The sequence below is a fragment of the Copadichromis virginalis genome, linkage group LG23, assembly GCF_057382275.1.
Source record: "Copadichromis virginalis isolate Kocher_CV1m ecotype Utaka linkage group LG23, C_Virginalis_male_GT1.1, whole genome shotgun sequence".
NCBI classification, from domain to species: domain Eukaryota; kingdom Metazoa; phylum Chordata; class Actinopteri; order Cichliformes; family Cichlidae; genus Copadichromis; species Copadichromis virginalis.
Window position 1 is genome coordinate 23,923,736 of NC_140639.1, and position 17,686 is coordinate 23,941,421.

Sequence of the window (17,686 nt, forward strand, 5' to 3'; positions counted from 1 at the left end):
TCAGCTCGCTGGAAGATGTAATTACAAACTATTCTAGATATATTTAGGAGTACAGAATGCTTTTTGGTGAAATAACATAAAAATTACTAACTGTAACTTGAAGTATTTGCTGGGCATCAGCAGATTTAGTCAGAAAGTTATGACTCATTAATTCTCACCACCTACATTCTTTCACACATCCAGCACTTGATGGATAACACACAGGCTTTACTTTGTTGTGTTTAAATTACAAAATGCTTTTAGCATTTCTTATGAGTCTTATTCTGAGATTAAAGTAAGAATTCTGAGGAAAAATTATTCTGATGAAAAAGTCAGAATTCTGAGGTTAAAGGCAGAATTCTGAGAAAAGTCAGAATTCTGAGGGGAAAAAGTCAGATTTCTGAGGTAAAAGTCAGAATTCCGAGGTTAAAGTCAGAATTAAAGTGAGATTAAAGTCAGAATTCTGAGGTTCAAGTCAGAATTCCGAGGTTAAAGTCAGAATTAAAGTGAGATTAAAGTCAGAATTCTGAGGTTAAAGTCAGAATTAAAGTGAGATTAAAGTCAGAATTCCGAGGTTCAAGTCAGAATTAAAGTGAGATTAAAGTCAGAATTCCGAGGTTAAAGTCAGAATTAAAGTGAGATTAAAGTCAGAATTCTGAGGTTAAAGTCAGAATTAAAGTGAGATTAAAGTCAGAATTCCGAGGTTCAAGTCAGAATTCCGAGGTTAAAGTCAGAATTAAAGTGAGATTAAAGTCAGATTTCTGAGGTTAAAGTCAGGATTAAACTGAGATTAAAGTCAGAATTCTGAGGTTAAAGTCAGAATTCTGAGAAAAAAGTCAGATTTCTGAGGTTAAAGTCAGAATTAAAGTGAGGTTAAAGTCAGAATTCCGAGGTTAAAGTCAGAATTCTGAGGTTAAAGTCAGAATTCCGAGGTTAAAGTCAGAATTAAAGTGCGATTAAAGTCAGAATTCTGAGGTTAAAGTCAGAATTCTGAGGTTAAAGTCAGAATTCCGAGGTTAAAGTCAGAGTTAAAGTGAGATTAAAGTCAGAATTCCGAGGTTAAAGTCAGAATTAAAGTGAGATTAAAGTCAGATTTCTGAGGTTAAAGTCAGAATTCTGAGAAAAGCCAGAATTCTGAGAAAAGTCAGAATTCTGAGGGGGGAAAAGTCAGATTTCTGAGGTTAAAGTCAGAATTCTGAGAAAAGTCAGAATTCTGAGAAAAAAGTCAGATTTCTGAGGTTAAAGTCAGAATTCTGAGAAAAGTCAGAATTCTGAGGGAAAAAAGTCAGATTTCTGAGGTTAAAGTCAGAATTAAAGTGAGATTAAAGTCAGAATTCCGAGGTTCAAGTCAGAATTAAAGTGAGATTAAAGTCAGAATTCCGAGGTTAAAGTCAGAATTAAAGTGAGATTAAAGTCAGAATTCTGAGGTTAAAGTCAGAATTAAAGTGAGATTAAAGTCAGAATTCCGAGGTTCAAGTCAGAATTCCGAGGTTAAAGTCAGAATTAAAGTGAGATTAAAGTCAGAATTCTGAGGTTAAAGTCAGAATTTTGAGAAAAGTCAGAATTCTGAGAAAAAAGTCAGATTTCTGAGGTTAAAGTCAGGATTAAACTGAGATTAAAGTCAGAATTCTGAGGTTAAAGTCAGAATTCTGAGAAAAAAGTCAGATTTCTGAGGTTAAAGTCAGAATTAAAGTGAGGTTAAAGTCAGAATTCCGAGGTTAAAGTCAGAATTCTGAGGTTAAAGTCAGAATTCCGAGGTTAAAGTCAGAATTAAAGTGCGATTAAAGTCAGAATTCTGAGGTTAAAGTCAGAATTCTGAGGTTAAAGTCAGAATTCCGAGGTTAAAGTCAGAGTTAAAGTGAGATTAAAGTCAGAATTCCGAGGTTAAAGTCAGAATTAAAGTGAGATTAAAGTCAGATTTCTGAGGTTAAAGTCAGAATTCTGAGAAAAGCCAGAATTCTGAGAAAAGTCAGAATTCTGAGGGGGGAAAAGTCAGATTTCTGAGGTTAAAGTCAGAATTCTGAGAAAAGTCAGAATTCTGAGAAAAAAGTCAGATTTCTGAGGTTAAAGTCAGAATTAAAGTGAGGTTGAAGTCAGAATTCCAAGGTTAAAGTCAGAATTCTGAGAAAAGTCAGAATTCTGAGGGAAAAAAGTCAGATTTCTGAGGTTAAAGTCAGAATTAAAGTGAGATTAAAGTCAGAATTCCGAGGTTAAAGTCAGAATTAAAGTGAGATTAAAGTCAGAATTCTGAGGTTAAAGTCAGAATTAAAGTGAGATTAAAGTCAGAATTCCGAGGTTCAAGTCAGAATTAAAGTGAGATTAAAGTCAGAATTCTGAGGTTAAAGTCAGAATTCTGAGGTTAAAGTCAGAATTCCGAGGTTAAAGTCAGAATTAAAGTGAGATTAAAGTCAGAATTCTGAGAAAAAAGTCAGAATTCTGAGAAAAAAGTCAGAATTCTGAGAAAAAAGTCAGAATTCTGAGAAAAAAGTCAGATTTCTGAGGTTAAAGTCAGAATTAAAGTGAGGTTAAAGTCAGAATTCTGAGGTTAAAGTCAGAATTAAAGTGAGATTAAAGTCAGAATTCCGAGGTTCAAGTCAGAATTAAAGTGAGATTAAAGTCAGAATTCTGAGGTTAAAGTCAGAATTAAAGTGAGGTTAAAGTCAGAATTCCGAGGTTAAAGTCAGAATTCTGAGAAAAAAAGTCAGAATTCCGAGGTTAAAGTCAGAATTAAAGTGAGATTAAAGTCAGAATTCCGAGGTTCAAGTCAGAATTAAAGTGAGATTAAAGTCAGAATTCTGAGGTTCAAGTCAGAATTAAAGTGGTATTAAAGTCAGAATTCTGAGGTTAAAGTCAGAATTCTGAGAAAAGTCAGAAATCTGAGGTTAAAGTCAGAATTCCGAGGTTAAAGTCAGAGTTAAAGTGAGATTAAAGTCAGAATTCTGAGGTTAAAGTCAGAATTAAAGTGAGATTAAAGTCAGAATTCCGAGGTTAAAGTCAGAATTAAAGTGAGATTAAAGTCAGAATTCTGAGAAAAGTCAGATTTCTGAGAAAAAAGTCAGATTTCTGAGGTTAAAGTCAGAATTCCGAGGTTAAAGTCAGAATTAAAGTGAGATTAAAGTCAGAATTCTGAGGTTAAAGTCAGAATTAAAGTGAGATTAAAGTCAGAATTCCGAGGTTCAAGTCAGAATTAAAGTGAGATTAAAGTCAGAATTCTGAGGTTAAAGTCAGAATTCTGAGGTTAAAGTCAGAATTCCGAGGTTAAAGTCAGAATTAAAGTGAGATTAAAGTCAGAATTCTGAGGTTCAAGTCAGAATTAAAGTGATATTAAAGTCAGAATTCTGAGGTTAAAGTCAGAATTCTGAGAAAAGTCAGAAATCTGAGATTAAAGTCAGAATTCCGAGGTTAAAGTCAGAGTTAAAGTGAGATTAAAGTCAGAATTCTGAGGTTAAAGTCAGAATTAAAGTGAGATTAAAGTCAGAATTCTGAGGTTAAAGTCAGAATTAAAGTGAGATTAAAGTCAGAATTCTGAGAAAAGTCAGATTTCTGAGAAAAAAGTCAGATTTCTGAGGTTAAAGTCAGAATTAAAGTGAGGTTAAAGTCAGATTTCTGAGGTTAAAGTGAGAATTAAAGTGAGATTAAAGTCAGAATTCCGAGGTTAAAGTCAGAATTAAAGTGAGGTTAAAGTCAGATTTCTGAGGTTAAAGTGAGAATTAAAGTGAGATTAAAGTCAGATTTCTGAGGTTAAAGTCAGAATTAAAGTGAGGTTAAAGTCAGATTTCTGAGGTTAAAGTGAGAATTAAAGTGAGATTAAAGTCAGAATTCCGAGGTTAAAGTCAGAATTAAAGTGAGATTAAAGTCAGAATTCTGAGGTTAAAGTCAGAATTCCGAGGTTAAAGTCAGAGTTAAAGTGAGATTAAAGCCAGAATTCCGAGGTTAAAGTCAGAATTAAAGTGAGATTAAAGTCAGAATTCTGAGAAAAAAGTCAGATTTCTGAGGTTAAAGTCAGAATCCTGAGGGAAAAAAAAATACAGCATTCTGAGAAAAAAGTCTGATTTTTTTTCTCAGAATTCTAACTTTAATCTCAGAACTCAGAGTTTTTTCTCAGAATTCCTGAAAAGAAGAAAAAAAGATATGCCCACTTTTTTTTTTCCAGTGGCCCTAATCCTCTTCTGTAGGTATCTATAGTCGATTGACTAGTGGACAATTAACTTGCTCTTATTTTGAAACTTAAGGCACTTCAAACTTGTTTTCCTTCTTGCTGTTGTGGCAATTGTTTGTTCTTAAGATATTAATTAATATTTACACGTACTATGCATTTATGCATAGTGTTATACACTATTGCAGATCGGCCCTAATTCAACTTCGGTTGATATCTCGTTGACACAATACACACATTTTGGGAATAAAGTCAGTAAAGTTGTTTCTTCACATTCCTTAGTTAATTAAAGCTGTATCCTAAAAAGCACTTGTAAGTTGAACTGAATGAATGTTACTGCCCCCAGGCTGGCAGAGATCGCCCACGCCCTGCTGAAGCTGGCGCCCTACGACACCCTGACCATGGAGAGCCGAGGGCTGCGGCGTTACATCATGGAGATGCTGCCCATCACCGACTGGTCGTCCGAGGCCGTCCGGCCTGCCCTCATCCTCATCCTCAAGAGGCTGGACCGCATGTTCAACAAGATCCACAAGATGCCCACGCTCAGGTGCGCTCGCCCTCAGGCTTTATGCAGCAGGTCTGTTGAACACAATCCCTCTTCTTTCTCCGTCTCCCTGTGAGTGTATCGTGCTGTGCCGCTGCCGTGGTGTGTACAGTGAATAGACGGCTTCTTGGCACTGTCCTCTGTAGCGCTGCCTTCGTGGGTGCTGTACCGTAAGTGCTTCTGTGGACTGTGTTTTCCTGTCTGTGAGTTTAAATGCGTAATGGCATAAAAGTGTGTGACGATGTTTGTTCTAACAATGGATCAGTGGCAGCGTTCCTCTATGCCTGGAGTGTCCAGTCTTTGGCCATGGAAAGCAACATATAGGTGTTATGTTGTCTTTTTAGTCTTTATTTAGCTCACAATGAAGAACGAATTCTTCATCACCCTTATAGATGTGATGCAATGCAAAAATCTTTTTTCTTTATATGCGTATTTTAAAATTTTGATGCATCTTAAAAAGTTTTTAATGCTTTAATTTAAACTTGTGTTTGCTAAGAGTTTTCCACAATTCTGATGCAGTAATGACCAAGAAACCTGCTGGTATTAGAATTACCAGTGTAATGATACAAATAATCACAGTTATAATCTCTATTTTCAAGAAATTTCATAAAATAAATTTCATACATAAAAACCAAGTCAAACACTAAAGCCGCAATATTTCGTCTTAAGAGCTGGAACTGGAAATCAACTTCTCTGCATGTTTCAGTAAAAGTAATTCATCGTGATTGTGTCGTCTTCTACTGATTTAGACTGCTTTAAAGAATATTATGTTACTTGTACTTGAGAAGCTATAGACAAAACATCAGGCCTTCACATCTGCTGCCGTCAGATCGCACACATCCAAATATTTCAGGGACTTCAGTGAACTTGTCTCCTGAAAGTCCTTATTCATATGGTCAGGTATTTACTAGAGGTGGGAATCTCCAGACAGCCCACAATACAATACTATTGTAGTTTTTAAAGTTTTGCAGTATGTTGAGTATTGCGGTAATACTGCTCTAAAGTAAAAAAACCAAACACACGTTTCACATAACTTTTCATTATCCTCGCCTTTCCAGTGGTCCAATCCTGCAAAAAACTGTAGAAAGTTGGAGTAAAACTATCACAGAGGGCCATTTGCATATATACATAAATGCATAAATGTTGGTAATAAAGAGTACAGAAAAGCTTCCCTGACTGTAGACTGGAGGCAGCTAGCTGAGAGGTAACACTGCTCTGAGGCGGATCTGTTGCTGCAGTGTTTAGTTGGCTATGTTTGTGAGCTTTGCGACATTTGTTGTCTTTGATGCAATCTTTGACTTCTATGAGCTCTAAAAGTTTGAGATTTGAATATGTATTCATGCTGTGTAATTTTGTGAAATTTTATGGCAACATTGTGCCATCGTAGGGCATCATAATGAAAAAATATTGAGTGTGTTGTGCAGCTCTCTCCATGCACTTTCATCTGAAATGTTCCTTGATGTGGTTTCTTGAAGTTTCTTTTCAAGGTCAACTTTGACCTTGGGTGCTAATGTCCCCCAAGGCTTAGTATGTTGATGTGAAGTTTGAAGACGGGCCATAAAAAATAGTTGTTAACCCTCTCAAGGCAGGCGTTGCAGATTACCCCACATACATATTTTATGAGTTTTTTTACTCAGAAGTACCACTGCAGGTATTCTTTTGTGCATTAGCAACAGAAACTTAATTTGAGCCTGAGAGGGTTAATATAGGTTGTACCATATCTACCATTTTACCAACTTTGAAGGTGATATCTTGAAAACTGTCGACACTAGATTGGTTACAAACAAACAAACTCCCTTCAGGGGCAGAATTGTTTTTCCCTGTGAGCTCTTTTTTTTTTTTTAAACTCATGACAATGTGCTTGTATGTGGTTTCGGGGGGTGGTGGTGTGTACTTGTTTGTTCTCCAGGAGACAGGTGGAGTGGGAGGCGGCCAGTAGCCTGATCGAGGGGATCTGCCTGACCTTGCAGCGACAGCCGATCATCTCGTTCCTGCCTCACCTGCGCTCGCTTATCAACGTCTGCGTCAACCTGGTATGGGACTGCAAAGATGTTGAAAAGCAAAGTTGTTTTTCTTTTTTTTTTAGCATTTTCTTAAGTTTTTTGGTGGGGTGGTTTGTCTGGTCTGTTGTCAGGTGATGGGTGTGGTCGGCCCCTCCAGTGTGGCGGACGGGCTGCCACTCCTCCACCTCAGCCCTTACCTGTCTCCGCCTCTGCCCTTTAGCACCGCCGTGGTCCGATTGGTTGCTCTGCAGATTCAGGTATGGCGAGATGACCCTATCAAACACCCACTCATAAAGCAGCTGCTCCGCGTGCTAATGCTAATTCCCTCGCGCTTCTCCACAGGCCTTGAAGGAAGACTTCCCCCTCAGTCACGTGATCTCACCTTTCACCAATCAGGAAAGGCGGGAGGGGATGCTGCTCAACCTGCTCATTCCCTTCGTGTTAACTGTAGGCTCCGGGAGCAAAGGTGATTTATTGGTGCGATTGGAGGAGGAGACTTAAAACGCCAATCAGCATCTTGCTCAGGGTTTTTTGTATTTCCTGCTTTTGTTTTGTTTTCTCGATGCAGACAGCCCCCACCTGGAGCAGCCGGAGGTCTTCCTGCTCCTACAGACAGTCATCAACATCCTGCTTCCCCCTCGTATCATCTCCACATCCCGCACCAAGAACTTTATGCTTGACGCCTCTCCGGCTCACTGCTCCACGCCGGGTGACCCTGGGAAAGATCTGCGTAGGGAGGGATTAGCAGAGTCCACGAGCCAGGCTGCTTATTTAGGTACAATAGAAGAGGGGAGAACATTTTATAGCTTTGCTTTGTCTTCCTCTTCTCATCCTCCTTCCTCCACAGCTCTGAAGGTGGTGCTGGTTTGCTTCGAGCGCTCGCTGGGGAACCAGTGGTATCGGCTGAGCCTGCAGGTGAAGGAGATGGCTCTGAGGAAGGTGGGCGGCTTGGCCTTCTGGGACTTCATCGACTTTATCGTCCGAACCCGGATCCCTATTTTTGTCCTGCTCAGACCCTTTATACAGTGCAAGGTAGGGGACTTCAGGAGCCTCCTGCTCCTTCAGCACTCCTGAAAAGTTTGCTGTCATCTTCATCACTTTTCCTCCATCTTACTTTTCCAGTTGCTGACCCAGCCGGCCGATTCCCAGGAAGAGATCACAGCGCGCCACCACATCGCTGATCAGCTGGAGCGGCGCTTCATCCCACGACCTCTCTGCAAGAGCTCACTGTTTGCAGAGTTCAACAATGAGCTCAAGATCCTCAAAGAGGCTGTGCACAGCGGCTCGGGTCAGGAGCTACATACTAAAAAATTAAAGGAACAGTTCATCTAAAAATCCCATTTTATCCATCTAGTGTTTTTTGGCTTCTCGTCACACACATACTGACGTACAACATACTGCAGTCCAAATACCCTGATATAATCTGACAGGAGATGATTGCTGTGTATGTCTGTATGTTTAATTTCTTAATGGAACATGAGTATGTTTTTAAAAAAATGTCCACGTAAAAGGAATCAGTAATATAGACGGATAAACAGGGTGAACTTGTCCTGTAAGTGTTTTCAAATAGAAGCTATCAACTCTGCAGTCACGTATGGCGTTTCCCACCCCACAGCATATCAGGGCAAGACATCCATCAGCACGGTGGGCACCTCCACGTCAGCCTACCGCCTCAGTTTGGCCACAATGTCGCGATCCAACACAGGCACTGGAACAGTTTGGGAGCAGGACAGCCAACCGTCACGGCAGCCCTCACAGGACACGCTCAGCCGTACCGACGAGGACGATGAAGAGAGTCAGAAACACTGTTCCCTTGTTTTCACCAGCTATTCTCACTCATTCCTGTTCACTTCCTTTAAAGTGAACTCACCACTCTACGTTCCTCTCGCTGCAGTTGACTCCATGAGCATTCCCAGCGTGGTGAGCGAGCACGAAGCCTTCATGCCCAGGGTGATGTCACAGCGCCGTTTCTCCAGCCACGCCACTGGCTCGGCGGCCTCTCAGCCCGAGGCCCCCCGCACCACCATGTTGCCCAGCCACAGGTAACATTTCCCACTGAACCTGGGAGCCACAGATAAGCACTTATGTAAAACAGTCACACCTAGTTCAGTGAAAATCTTTTTTTAATTCAATCTGTTTAGTCTTTATCGGTTAAAAAACAAACAAAAAATGGTGGTTTAGTAGTTAGTTGTTAGCTGCAATATGCAAGTTGTTCTTCCTGTACTTGAAAAGTAAAGATGAAACGGTGTGAAGGCAGAAATAATCTCACTAGCCATTAAAAGGCGATGTCAGACCGAGTGAAAGGGAGAAAACAAAAGGGCTGAAAAATAGAGCTAACTGCAGATCCTGCATGATCAAACAGCCAGCTTTATAACAGGAAACAAAGGAGTAAAAAGGCCTACAGTGACCAGCTCTGTTTAACCTGCATTAAGGCACCAGTCACCTGGAAACCAGTTGTTCTGAACTATCTGTTTTCCTTGACCAGCAAATGGTTACAGGCTGTCACTAGGTCACAAAATTCCCCCCTGTACCATCCAGTGTTTTCACCAGTCTCTCTCCAGGGGTTAACTGACATTCGTGAGTCCTTATATTAATGCTATGATTAGTATTCCTTATATTCAGAAAAGAATTGTTCCTTTTTCATTTATTAATTACAAAGCTTTGGCAAAACATTAGCTGGATTCAGCTGTGCTGATCACAATAGTTACAGGCCACATCGGTGCCACATGCAGTTACATTAGGGAGGTACACATCAGGTTAATGCAGAAGAGGATTAGGGCCACTAATAAGAAATGGGGAGTGTCTTTTGGATTTTTTATCCCTCAGAATTCTGAGAAGAAAAAAATTAATTCTGACTTTGTTCTCAGAATTCAGAGAAAAAAGTCAGAATTTGAACATTAATCTTAGTCACGAGATTAATTCTGACATTTATCTCAAAACTCTGAGTGGAAAAAGTCTGAATCCTGACAATAATTTCAGTATTCTGAGAAGATAGTAATCATTTTTATATAACTCTTTGTCATGAGATTAATTTTGACATTAATCTCAGAAGTTTGATTTCTTAGATCAATCAAAGAATTCTACAAAAACAGTCAATCAGGAGATTAATTCTGACATTTGTCCCCCCAGTAATTTTTTTCAGGGGCCCTGAAAAAGTCCTAATCCTGCATAGGTTTTGGTGCAGTTTTAGAGGGGCTTGTGCTTACCACATAGTGTAGCTACAGTGCAAATTTCTAACTGAAACATATGTCGTCAGTTATAGACGTCAGAGGCTTACAGCGAGTTTATGCTTCACAATCAAGGCTCCTGAGTGCCTGACGTACATCTCCTTTGTAATGTCATGTTCCAGGATTTTATTAATATGTTTCTACACTTGCGATCTATGAATGCAGGTTGCTAACCAATAAAAAAATCAGCTGATAGCTTCACTCTCAAATACGTTGACTCTTGACTACAAAAAGCTAAAGTGTCTAAACTTCACAGCTATATTTGAGAACCACTGTGCTTCTATCCTGCTGGTTAAACTAATGAGATTATTTCTGTTTTCAGAGCAGCTTTCATGAAATGTTCAACTCTTTCCTGTTTATTATGTAACATGTAGAGCCGACCGATGGACGAGAAATCAACCAGTCATATTCCACAACCACAGTCATATTTATCTATGTATATCTCTGTTGATTTATCATGTTTTTTATTAAGCAGTGTTAAGACTCTGTTTCATGGTAAGAATGTTAAAAATCAAAAGTCTGCTCTGCCTTTGGTTACTTTTGGTTAGAGGAAACACCCTGGCTTATATAAACCCTGCTAAGGAAGGGGCTCAGGGTGGTGATGGATCTCACTACACTCCCTAAACTCCCATTTTCCCGCTTCGCCCCCCTTTTTACAGTGAACCCAATGTGCTAGATGAGTCCCAGGGTCTTCTGCAGGAGGGTAACCTCTCTAGGTACAGTGGCCCTCTCTCTGTCTGTGTCCCGTTGGTGCATTCTTGCATCTGTCTGCCACTGGGAGGGGCATCACCTCAGGACGGCCACCTCTATCGGCCGCCTCACTGTTGATCACTCATCCGCATCGAATCAAATCGCCTCGGCCAGTCACACCTCCGCCCCCCCACCTCCCACTTACCCGTCTCTATCTCTTTCTGTGTGGGTCTAATGTGCCTTGTCTCTATCCCCTTAACCCCCCTCACTTCCCCTTGAGCTCCACACTGACCCTCATCTTCTCAGCTCATCCGCTGTGCTATCCTAACCAGGCCCCCTCCCCCTTTTACAAAAAAAAAAATGTTAAAAAGGGTCTCAGAGCCCCTGGGGCCAGGGAGCTCTGCCTCTGTTCTTTCTCTGTTAGCTGTGGTTCTTTACAGTTAATGTGCCATCACTAAAGTCAGCCTCTCATCGGTGCCATGGTGTTTCATACTGTTTACGTGTCTATCAGGCTTTTCGCTGATCAAATTGGGCGTCCTATTGTGGATACCAATCTGGAGGGGCACGAGGGAACTGGGGTGGCAACACAAAAAAATACAAACAATGGACACTTTAGTTGTTGTTTTTTGTTTATAAGCTAACTTTAAATATGCCGTATGACTGTTTCATGGTTAGATGGGGACATTTCAGGTGTTTCAGGGGCATTTGTAGCACAAAAAACAAGACAAGTTGCTTTGTCAGGATTGCCACTCCAGGCCCTACTACTCCCCTGTTGTGTTTTCAGTGTTTGAATCATGGCAGCACTGTTATTCTTTTCCGTACTGTGATTGGGTGTCTTGTAGCACACTGTGTGTATTGTGTAGTGAGTGAATGGGTAGAGTAGCAGCGACATCTTATTGTGATCAAAGTTTCGTTTATCGACGGTTGGGTAATCTTTGCTTTTCAGTCCCTTTATGGTGACGTATTTCTGTGTGTTTTGCGTGAATGTGCGCACGTGAATGTGTGTGTGTGTGTGTCTCTTTATGACTGACTGCATCAGGGTGGCCAGTGTGCAGAGCGAACCAGGTCAGAACCTCCTGATCCAGCCCCCGTTAGGAAGAAAGCGAGGACTCAGACAGGTGTGGACATCACCTTTTTTCATGTGTCCCATGTGTCCATGTAACTTGATGGCATTGAGTATGTGCTATCTTAATTCACATTTAAGCAAATACATTACAAGACAATAGAATTTAAAAGTATTTTTAGACACACACATAAAATAAAAGAAATTCACTTCAGTTCAGTTTTATTTATATAGCGCCAAATCCCAAAAACAGTTGCCTCAAGGTGCTTTATATTGTAAGGTAAGGACCAATACAATAATACAAATAAACACACAAAACTCCAACAATCATAACGAGCCCCTGTGAGCAAGAGCTCAACTGTGGGAAGGAAAAACTCTGTTTTAACAAGAAGAAACTTCTAGCAGAACCAGGCTCAGGGAGGAGTGGTGTCTGCGCAAACAGTCGGGGTTGATTATCAATCAAGTTATCAAAATAAGCCACCCTAAAAATGCTTAAACAATGTGGGGATAAAAAAGACAAAGTCTTTGAAGCAATATAGATTTATATTATTTTAATATATTTTTCATTTTATATATTTATATTTTTCAGACGTCTAATAAGTTTGTTATATTGTTACAATCACTGTTGTGGTCATTTTAATAATATATAGAACTTTCTTCTGTATTATGTTCATGTTTATTATTATAAATCATTATTATTATTTTTTAAATAGATGTGGAAATGTATTTATTTTAAATAATTCAGTCATTCTTGGGTTGTGTCCCGTTACAGGTGTTACATAAACCTGTTTTTAAAAAGCATTTTATTTACTAAAAAGACGAGGAAGACATCACACATAGGCGCTACAATACAGTGGGCAGGCTAACCATCTTGTGGATTTTCTTAAATTTCCCGTAGATGCGACGCCCCCTGCTGTCCATTCCAAAAACCGAACCACGCGGTCGATCTGGAGCGAGGCTTTCTACAACGCGCAGGAGCATCCAGCCCAAGAACAAACCACTGGGTAACAGCACACATGCTTTCATCTGTCTTTTCTTAGATGAGGGATGATGAAAGCGCATCATGTGTTTTAAAACTCTGAAACAGGATGCGTGACTATCTTTAAAAGTAACAGCAAAACTCACCCTGCACTTCAGATCAAGCACACAATCCAAATCCAGACTTACAAACACTTATACCTGTAACAATACTTTATTTATTGTCAGTGTGCTGACTTGAACTGACCTGTCCTCCCCATTCACGACCTCTGTGTTTGTTCCAATGCTGTTTGCTGTACCACCTGCCACCAGACTGACTCTTCTCACTCTGTTCTGTCTCATGCTTTTGTTTCGAAATAAAGAAACTTTATTGGACTGTGAAGGTGAGACACAACTCGTAACCCTTCCTCTCCACCCTGCAACGGCTCGTCCCTTTTATCTGCAACCTCACCCAATAGGACGCTCTGCATGTCTGTCTTGCATTACCCCCCCAATCCCCTGCCTCCCCCTCTCCCATCCCCTCCCTGCCTCCACTCTCTTTGGTGGTGCTAATGTGTTAGCGAGTCGCTAGCTGGCGCTATCGTCTCTGTTTTGACCACGTGCGCATGCATGTCTGCCCACAGCGCATGGAGACCAAAAGAGGTCAGTCACCTTTACAGAGAATCAAGGCCAGCAGGCATCCACGGGGGCAAGCAAGCCTCCAACTCCCAGCACTGTGGACCCACCGGGCGAAGGCAGAGGGACGAGTCCTGCCCCATCAAAGTCCCCAACCCTGGAAGTACCCCCCACCTCTTCAGCCATGATCTTGGCTGACCTGCACGGACCTACAAATGCACAGGTAGGACCAGCTGAAGGAGGAAATGCAGAATGCTGTGGACATTAAATAAAATAAATAAAACTATAGTACTAAGTGTTACCTACATTTATTTCATCTTCTTCTTACCATCGCCATGTTTTATACCATGTCATGTTGTGGTATAAACAATACAATTGAAGTACTTACATAGTTGGTTCACTAAAAAAATCCTATTTTTTTTTTGTAGCAGTATCTACTGATTTATATTCACCAGCTGTTTGATTAGGTACACTTTGCTAGTACTGGGTCGGACTGCCTTTTGTCTTCAGAACCACTTAATTCTTTGTGGTATAGATTCAACCCAGTGGTGCTCTGGATTGAGATCTGATGACTATGGGGGCCGTTTGAGTACAGAGAACTCAGTTTGAGATGATTTTCTGTTTTTCAGCTCATCCCCTGTAAAACTCCAGAGATGGTTGTTTACGAAAAATCTTAGCAGTTTCTGAAACGCTCAGACCAGCAACAACATGCCACATTCAAAGTCATTTAAATCACCTTTCTTCCTCATTCTGATGCTCAGTTTCAACTTCAGCAAGTCGTCTTCACGATGTGTACATGCCTAAATATAAAGGGTTGATCGATTAGATATTTGTGCTAGCAAGTAGTTGAACAACTGTACCTAACAAAGTGGCCAGTGAGTGGACCTAGTATTGAGCCCTGTGGCACGCCTTTACGGCCTTCAAACCAGAATGATGACCATCTGCAGCTATTCCTCTAATTTTAAGGAGATAAAAATATAATTTTATGTCATTTATGTGTGAAGTAGCCCTTTAAAAGCTAAACTACAGGAGCAGGTGTATTCCCACACAGGTCCCTCAAGCATTAAGCAGCAAGGAGAAGAGAGAGCAGTGGGGGCTACGCAGCAGCCTCTCCCCTCCCCCATCCATCTCCCGGCCTTCCACTCCAACACCCCCATCCCGAACCTGCTCCCCTCTCCCCCTCTCCAGAACCTGCTCCCCTCTCCCTTTGTCCCGCACCTCCTCTCCTCTTCCACCGCCACTCCCAGTACTGAGCACAGCACCCGCACCCGGTCCACCGCCGCCACCTCCATTACCACCAACTCATCTTGCTGCTGCTCCTCCTCCTCCACCACCCCCGGGGCCTTCTAGGATCAGAGAGAGCCCCGGGGACGAGGACACAACCGCCCTGCTGCCGCGCAGCGACACCCTGCTGCACCTCAGCGAGGACGACGGCACCGAGAACCCGCTTCTCACCCCGCTGCTGTCCCCTCCTCCCCCCCGCCGGTCGCCCCGCCGCTCTCCCCTCCCCCTCTCACCCGTCGACCTGGACCTGGATGAGTCCCACGTGTGAGAGAGGTGACGGATGGATGTTTTTTCTATCCAGATGCTCTATAAAACACAAAAAGTAAAGTTTTTGGTTTTACTGAAAGTCTTAAACAGTTTGAAAGGACAGGACTGTTTTGACTTTACGTCTCCTAAATGAAGAAAACTCCTTCCTCTGTCTGAAATATGACAAATCAGAGTCACTCTCTTATCTTCTCTGTCCTCAGACTGAGGGCTGAATGTATGTTACAGCAGCAATCGACATAAGGTCTCATCTCTGGTCCTCACCAAGAGCAGAAATGTTTTTTCAGCAACGATATCAAATACCTATTTAAGATAAGAGAAAGGATTATTTAACTCAGTAATGACTATTTAAAATAGAAAATATGTCTATATTGAAAAAGGAGATGATATAACATGTGATGTGGTGCAGATTTGTATAAACGTTATAAAGAGCCATTCTAAAGATAAAGTGAGTGACTTATCTTAGCACCTTTATTTGAAATGGAGTAAAGGGAATAAATATATAACACAGCATATGTATTTTAATCACATAGAAGTGGAGTATGACATGTTGTAATCCAGAAGTCTATGAGATTTTATATTTTAGAAAGAGATGTTTTTTTCTGTCATTTGCACTTCAAAATGTTCATAAAGTCGAATACACGTGTTTCCAGCTAAAACTCCATCATGTCCAGTGCTTTGTTAAGTGATGATGTTTGTAAAGTAAACATCTTGATGTGGATAAAAACTTTTCCATCAACTCTGCTAAAAAATAAAAGTTTAGGATAAATCAGAGACGCTCAACAGGATAACCGAAACAAATTCAACACAATTTTGACTTTTTGTGGTTTTAGCGTGGATGCAATCTGAAAGGCTAACGCTAAACTGTAAACATGGTCACATGACTTTTTCATGTGAGAAGATGTTGCGCCGTCTAATCGTGCTCCCTGTATTACAGCACAGTCTCACAGCAGCTTATGAAGTAGTTGCGACCTTTGTGTTCATGTATATGCACCTCGTATTTTCACGTTTAAAAGGAGAGAAAAAATCCACAGTTGCACAGATTGACAGAGTTACATGGATGTGAGAGATTACTGGGGTTGCAGTAGTTGGAGGAATGGAACAGATTGCAGAAATTGGTAGCAGGGATATTAGGGGTTGTAGGAATTGTGAGGGTTGCAGAGATGGGAGGGATTGCAAGGGTTGTAACGGCTGCAGGAATAGGAGAGACTATGGCACGGACCACAGTGTGCACCATAACTGGAGAGAAAATCATGGTGACCAATCAGGAACTTTGTATGGTAGACCCTCCCACAGCCTCTGTCATCCCAGGCTTCATCTTTGGGGCCTGGCTGTGGAAACACAGCAAAAAACCAACCAATTCCCCTTTTAAATGTAGAGACACTACATTTGAATGTGTTTTATCTGTTTGTTAGTTTTAGGAAGAAGGCAGTAGATTGCGGCTTCACCGGTAGATAAATAAACCAACACCGGTTGTGCTATCGCCATCATCATGCAGTCATAATGTCCTACCATTGTCTCATTGAGTTCAGCTCTAACTCTAAAGTGTATGTTGTGCACAATATTTTATTTGGGACCAAAGACTGTATCTTTACATAGCAGTTATATATGTAAGAAAAAGGCATATAATATTTACAGAGACACTTGTCCTGGTGTTCGTCATGCTGTTCTGTTTGTGTCTGTGATGTCTTCTATTCAGAGCAGTGGGGACGGGATGTCTCTTATCTTTATTGCAACTGTGACGATGCAGTAGATAGACGTTACCTCGTTTCTCATTTCATGCCTTAACAGAGACGTCTGCATACATCGGTTTATTTAGTCCACTGAGAACCTCATACCTCCAGGAGTATCCACTGAAACAGTCCCGCAGTAACGTCAGGTTGTTTTCTGTCTGCCGTGTTCGTGACACTCAGCTGCTTGCTGTGGCCTCCACACTCAAACCTCTCTGTGTGCTGTCAGGTCACAGAAGACAAAACTTTGTGCCATAACTCACACCAGTGCACTGTGAGTGTTTTATTGTTGGCTGCTTGTCTTTCTTTTTTCTGTGTCATGATTTGTGAAAAATTATGTAATCATTTTGGTTATGCAGAGACTCAAGTTACGCAGAGGGAATGATGCATTTCTTAAAGGGGGTTGTCGTTGTGTCGTCTAAATCCACGCAGCTCTGCAAATTCTTCATTTGATGTTTCTAAATGCATATCACGCCAAGCCTAGAGTGTAAAGACGCATCGGCATATTTATTGTTGAGGGTCGCTGGGTTTGTCACTCCCTTTAAATGTAACATGTCTGTGTCGAATGATGTCTTCTTTGTGCAAAGATTAAATAATAAAGCTTCACTATATCAGAATATTTCCTAAATATCTAAATAAATGGATATTGTTTACACTGTTTTTCAGCTTTGTCTGGGGGTTTTTTAAATGGAGGTTTCTGTCATTTTCAGTTCTTGCTTTGAAAATAGCTCAGCAAGATGACTGACAACTTTTTTAAATAGGGTCAGGTTTCTTTCTTTTTTTTTTTACAGTAGCTCTGAGAGGTCAAACACACTGCGACATAAGAAAATAAAAGCATATATAATATAAAAATGCTGCAAAAACTTTAAAAAAATCAAGAACACAATGGGTGTGTTTTTGGGGAGACAATAACGTGACAGACGAGCTAACAATGAACAGCTAATGGAAAACGTACTGACACTATTATATTAATCATATGTTTAAAACACTTTATGTTCATCTTTTTATTCCTCACAACATCAATGAATCCTCTGCTTCTTCTAAGCCTGTGTCACTGTAAGCCTACACTTGTTTTTGGTTTCTGTCACTTCCGTAGCTGGTCCGTCACATTATTGTGTCCCCAAAAACACATCCATTACGTTTTGTGATATTT

At 40.8% G+C, this 17,686-nt stretch overlaps 1 protein-coding gene across 19 annotated transcripts in view; it reads left to right on the top strand.

The window, feature by feature from the left end:
- Positions 1-17,193, top strand: part of unc80 (unc-80 homolog (C. elegans)) — a 73,404-nt gene extending 56,211 nt beyond the window's left edge. For 12 of the 19 annotated variants that reach the window (XM_085449607.1, XM_085449608.1, XM_085449612.1 and 9 more), the window contains 15 exons: positions 4,482-4,712; positions 6,589-6,712; positions 6,814-6,939; positions 7,025-7,148; positions 7,251-7,457; positions 7,530-7,714; positions 7,805-7,970; positions 8,298-8,477; positions 8,577-8,724; positions 10,569-10,625; positions 11,639-11,717; positions 12,561-12,666; positions 13,003-13,023; positions 13,264-13,478; positions 14,307-17,193. In XM_085449607.1, coding sequence (XP_085305733.1) covers positions 4,482-4,712; positions 6,589-6,712; positions 6,814-6,939; positions 7,025-7,148; positions 7,251-7,457; positions 7,530-7,714; positions 7,805-7,970; positions 8,298-8,477; positions 8,577-8,724; positions 10,569-10,625; positions 11,639-11,717; positions 12,561-12,666; positions 13,003-13,023; positions 13,264-13,478; positions 14,307-14,807 — 2,470 coding nt within the window. In that variant the 3' untranslated portion in view covers positions 14,808-17,193. The remainder of the gene's footprint in view (positions 1-4,481; positions 4,713-6,588; positions 6,713-6,813; positions 6,940-7,024; positions 7,149-7,250; positions 7,458-7,529; positions 7,715-7,804; positions 7,971-8,297; positions 8,478-8,576; positions 8,725-10,568; positions 10,626-11,638; positions 11,718-12,560; positions 12,667-13,002; positions 13,024-13,263; positions 13,479-14,306) is intronic. The other 7 variants (XM_085449614.1, XM_085449624.1, XM_085449625.1 and 4 more) reach the window with 5 other exon arrangements.
- Positions 17,194-17,686: the final 493 nt, after the last annotated feature.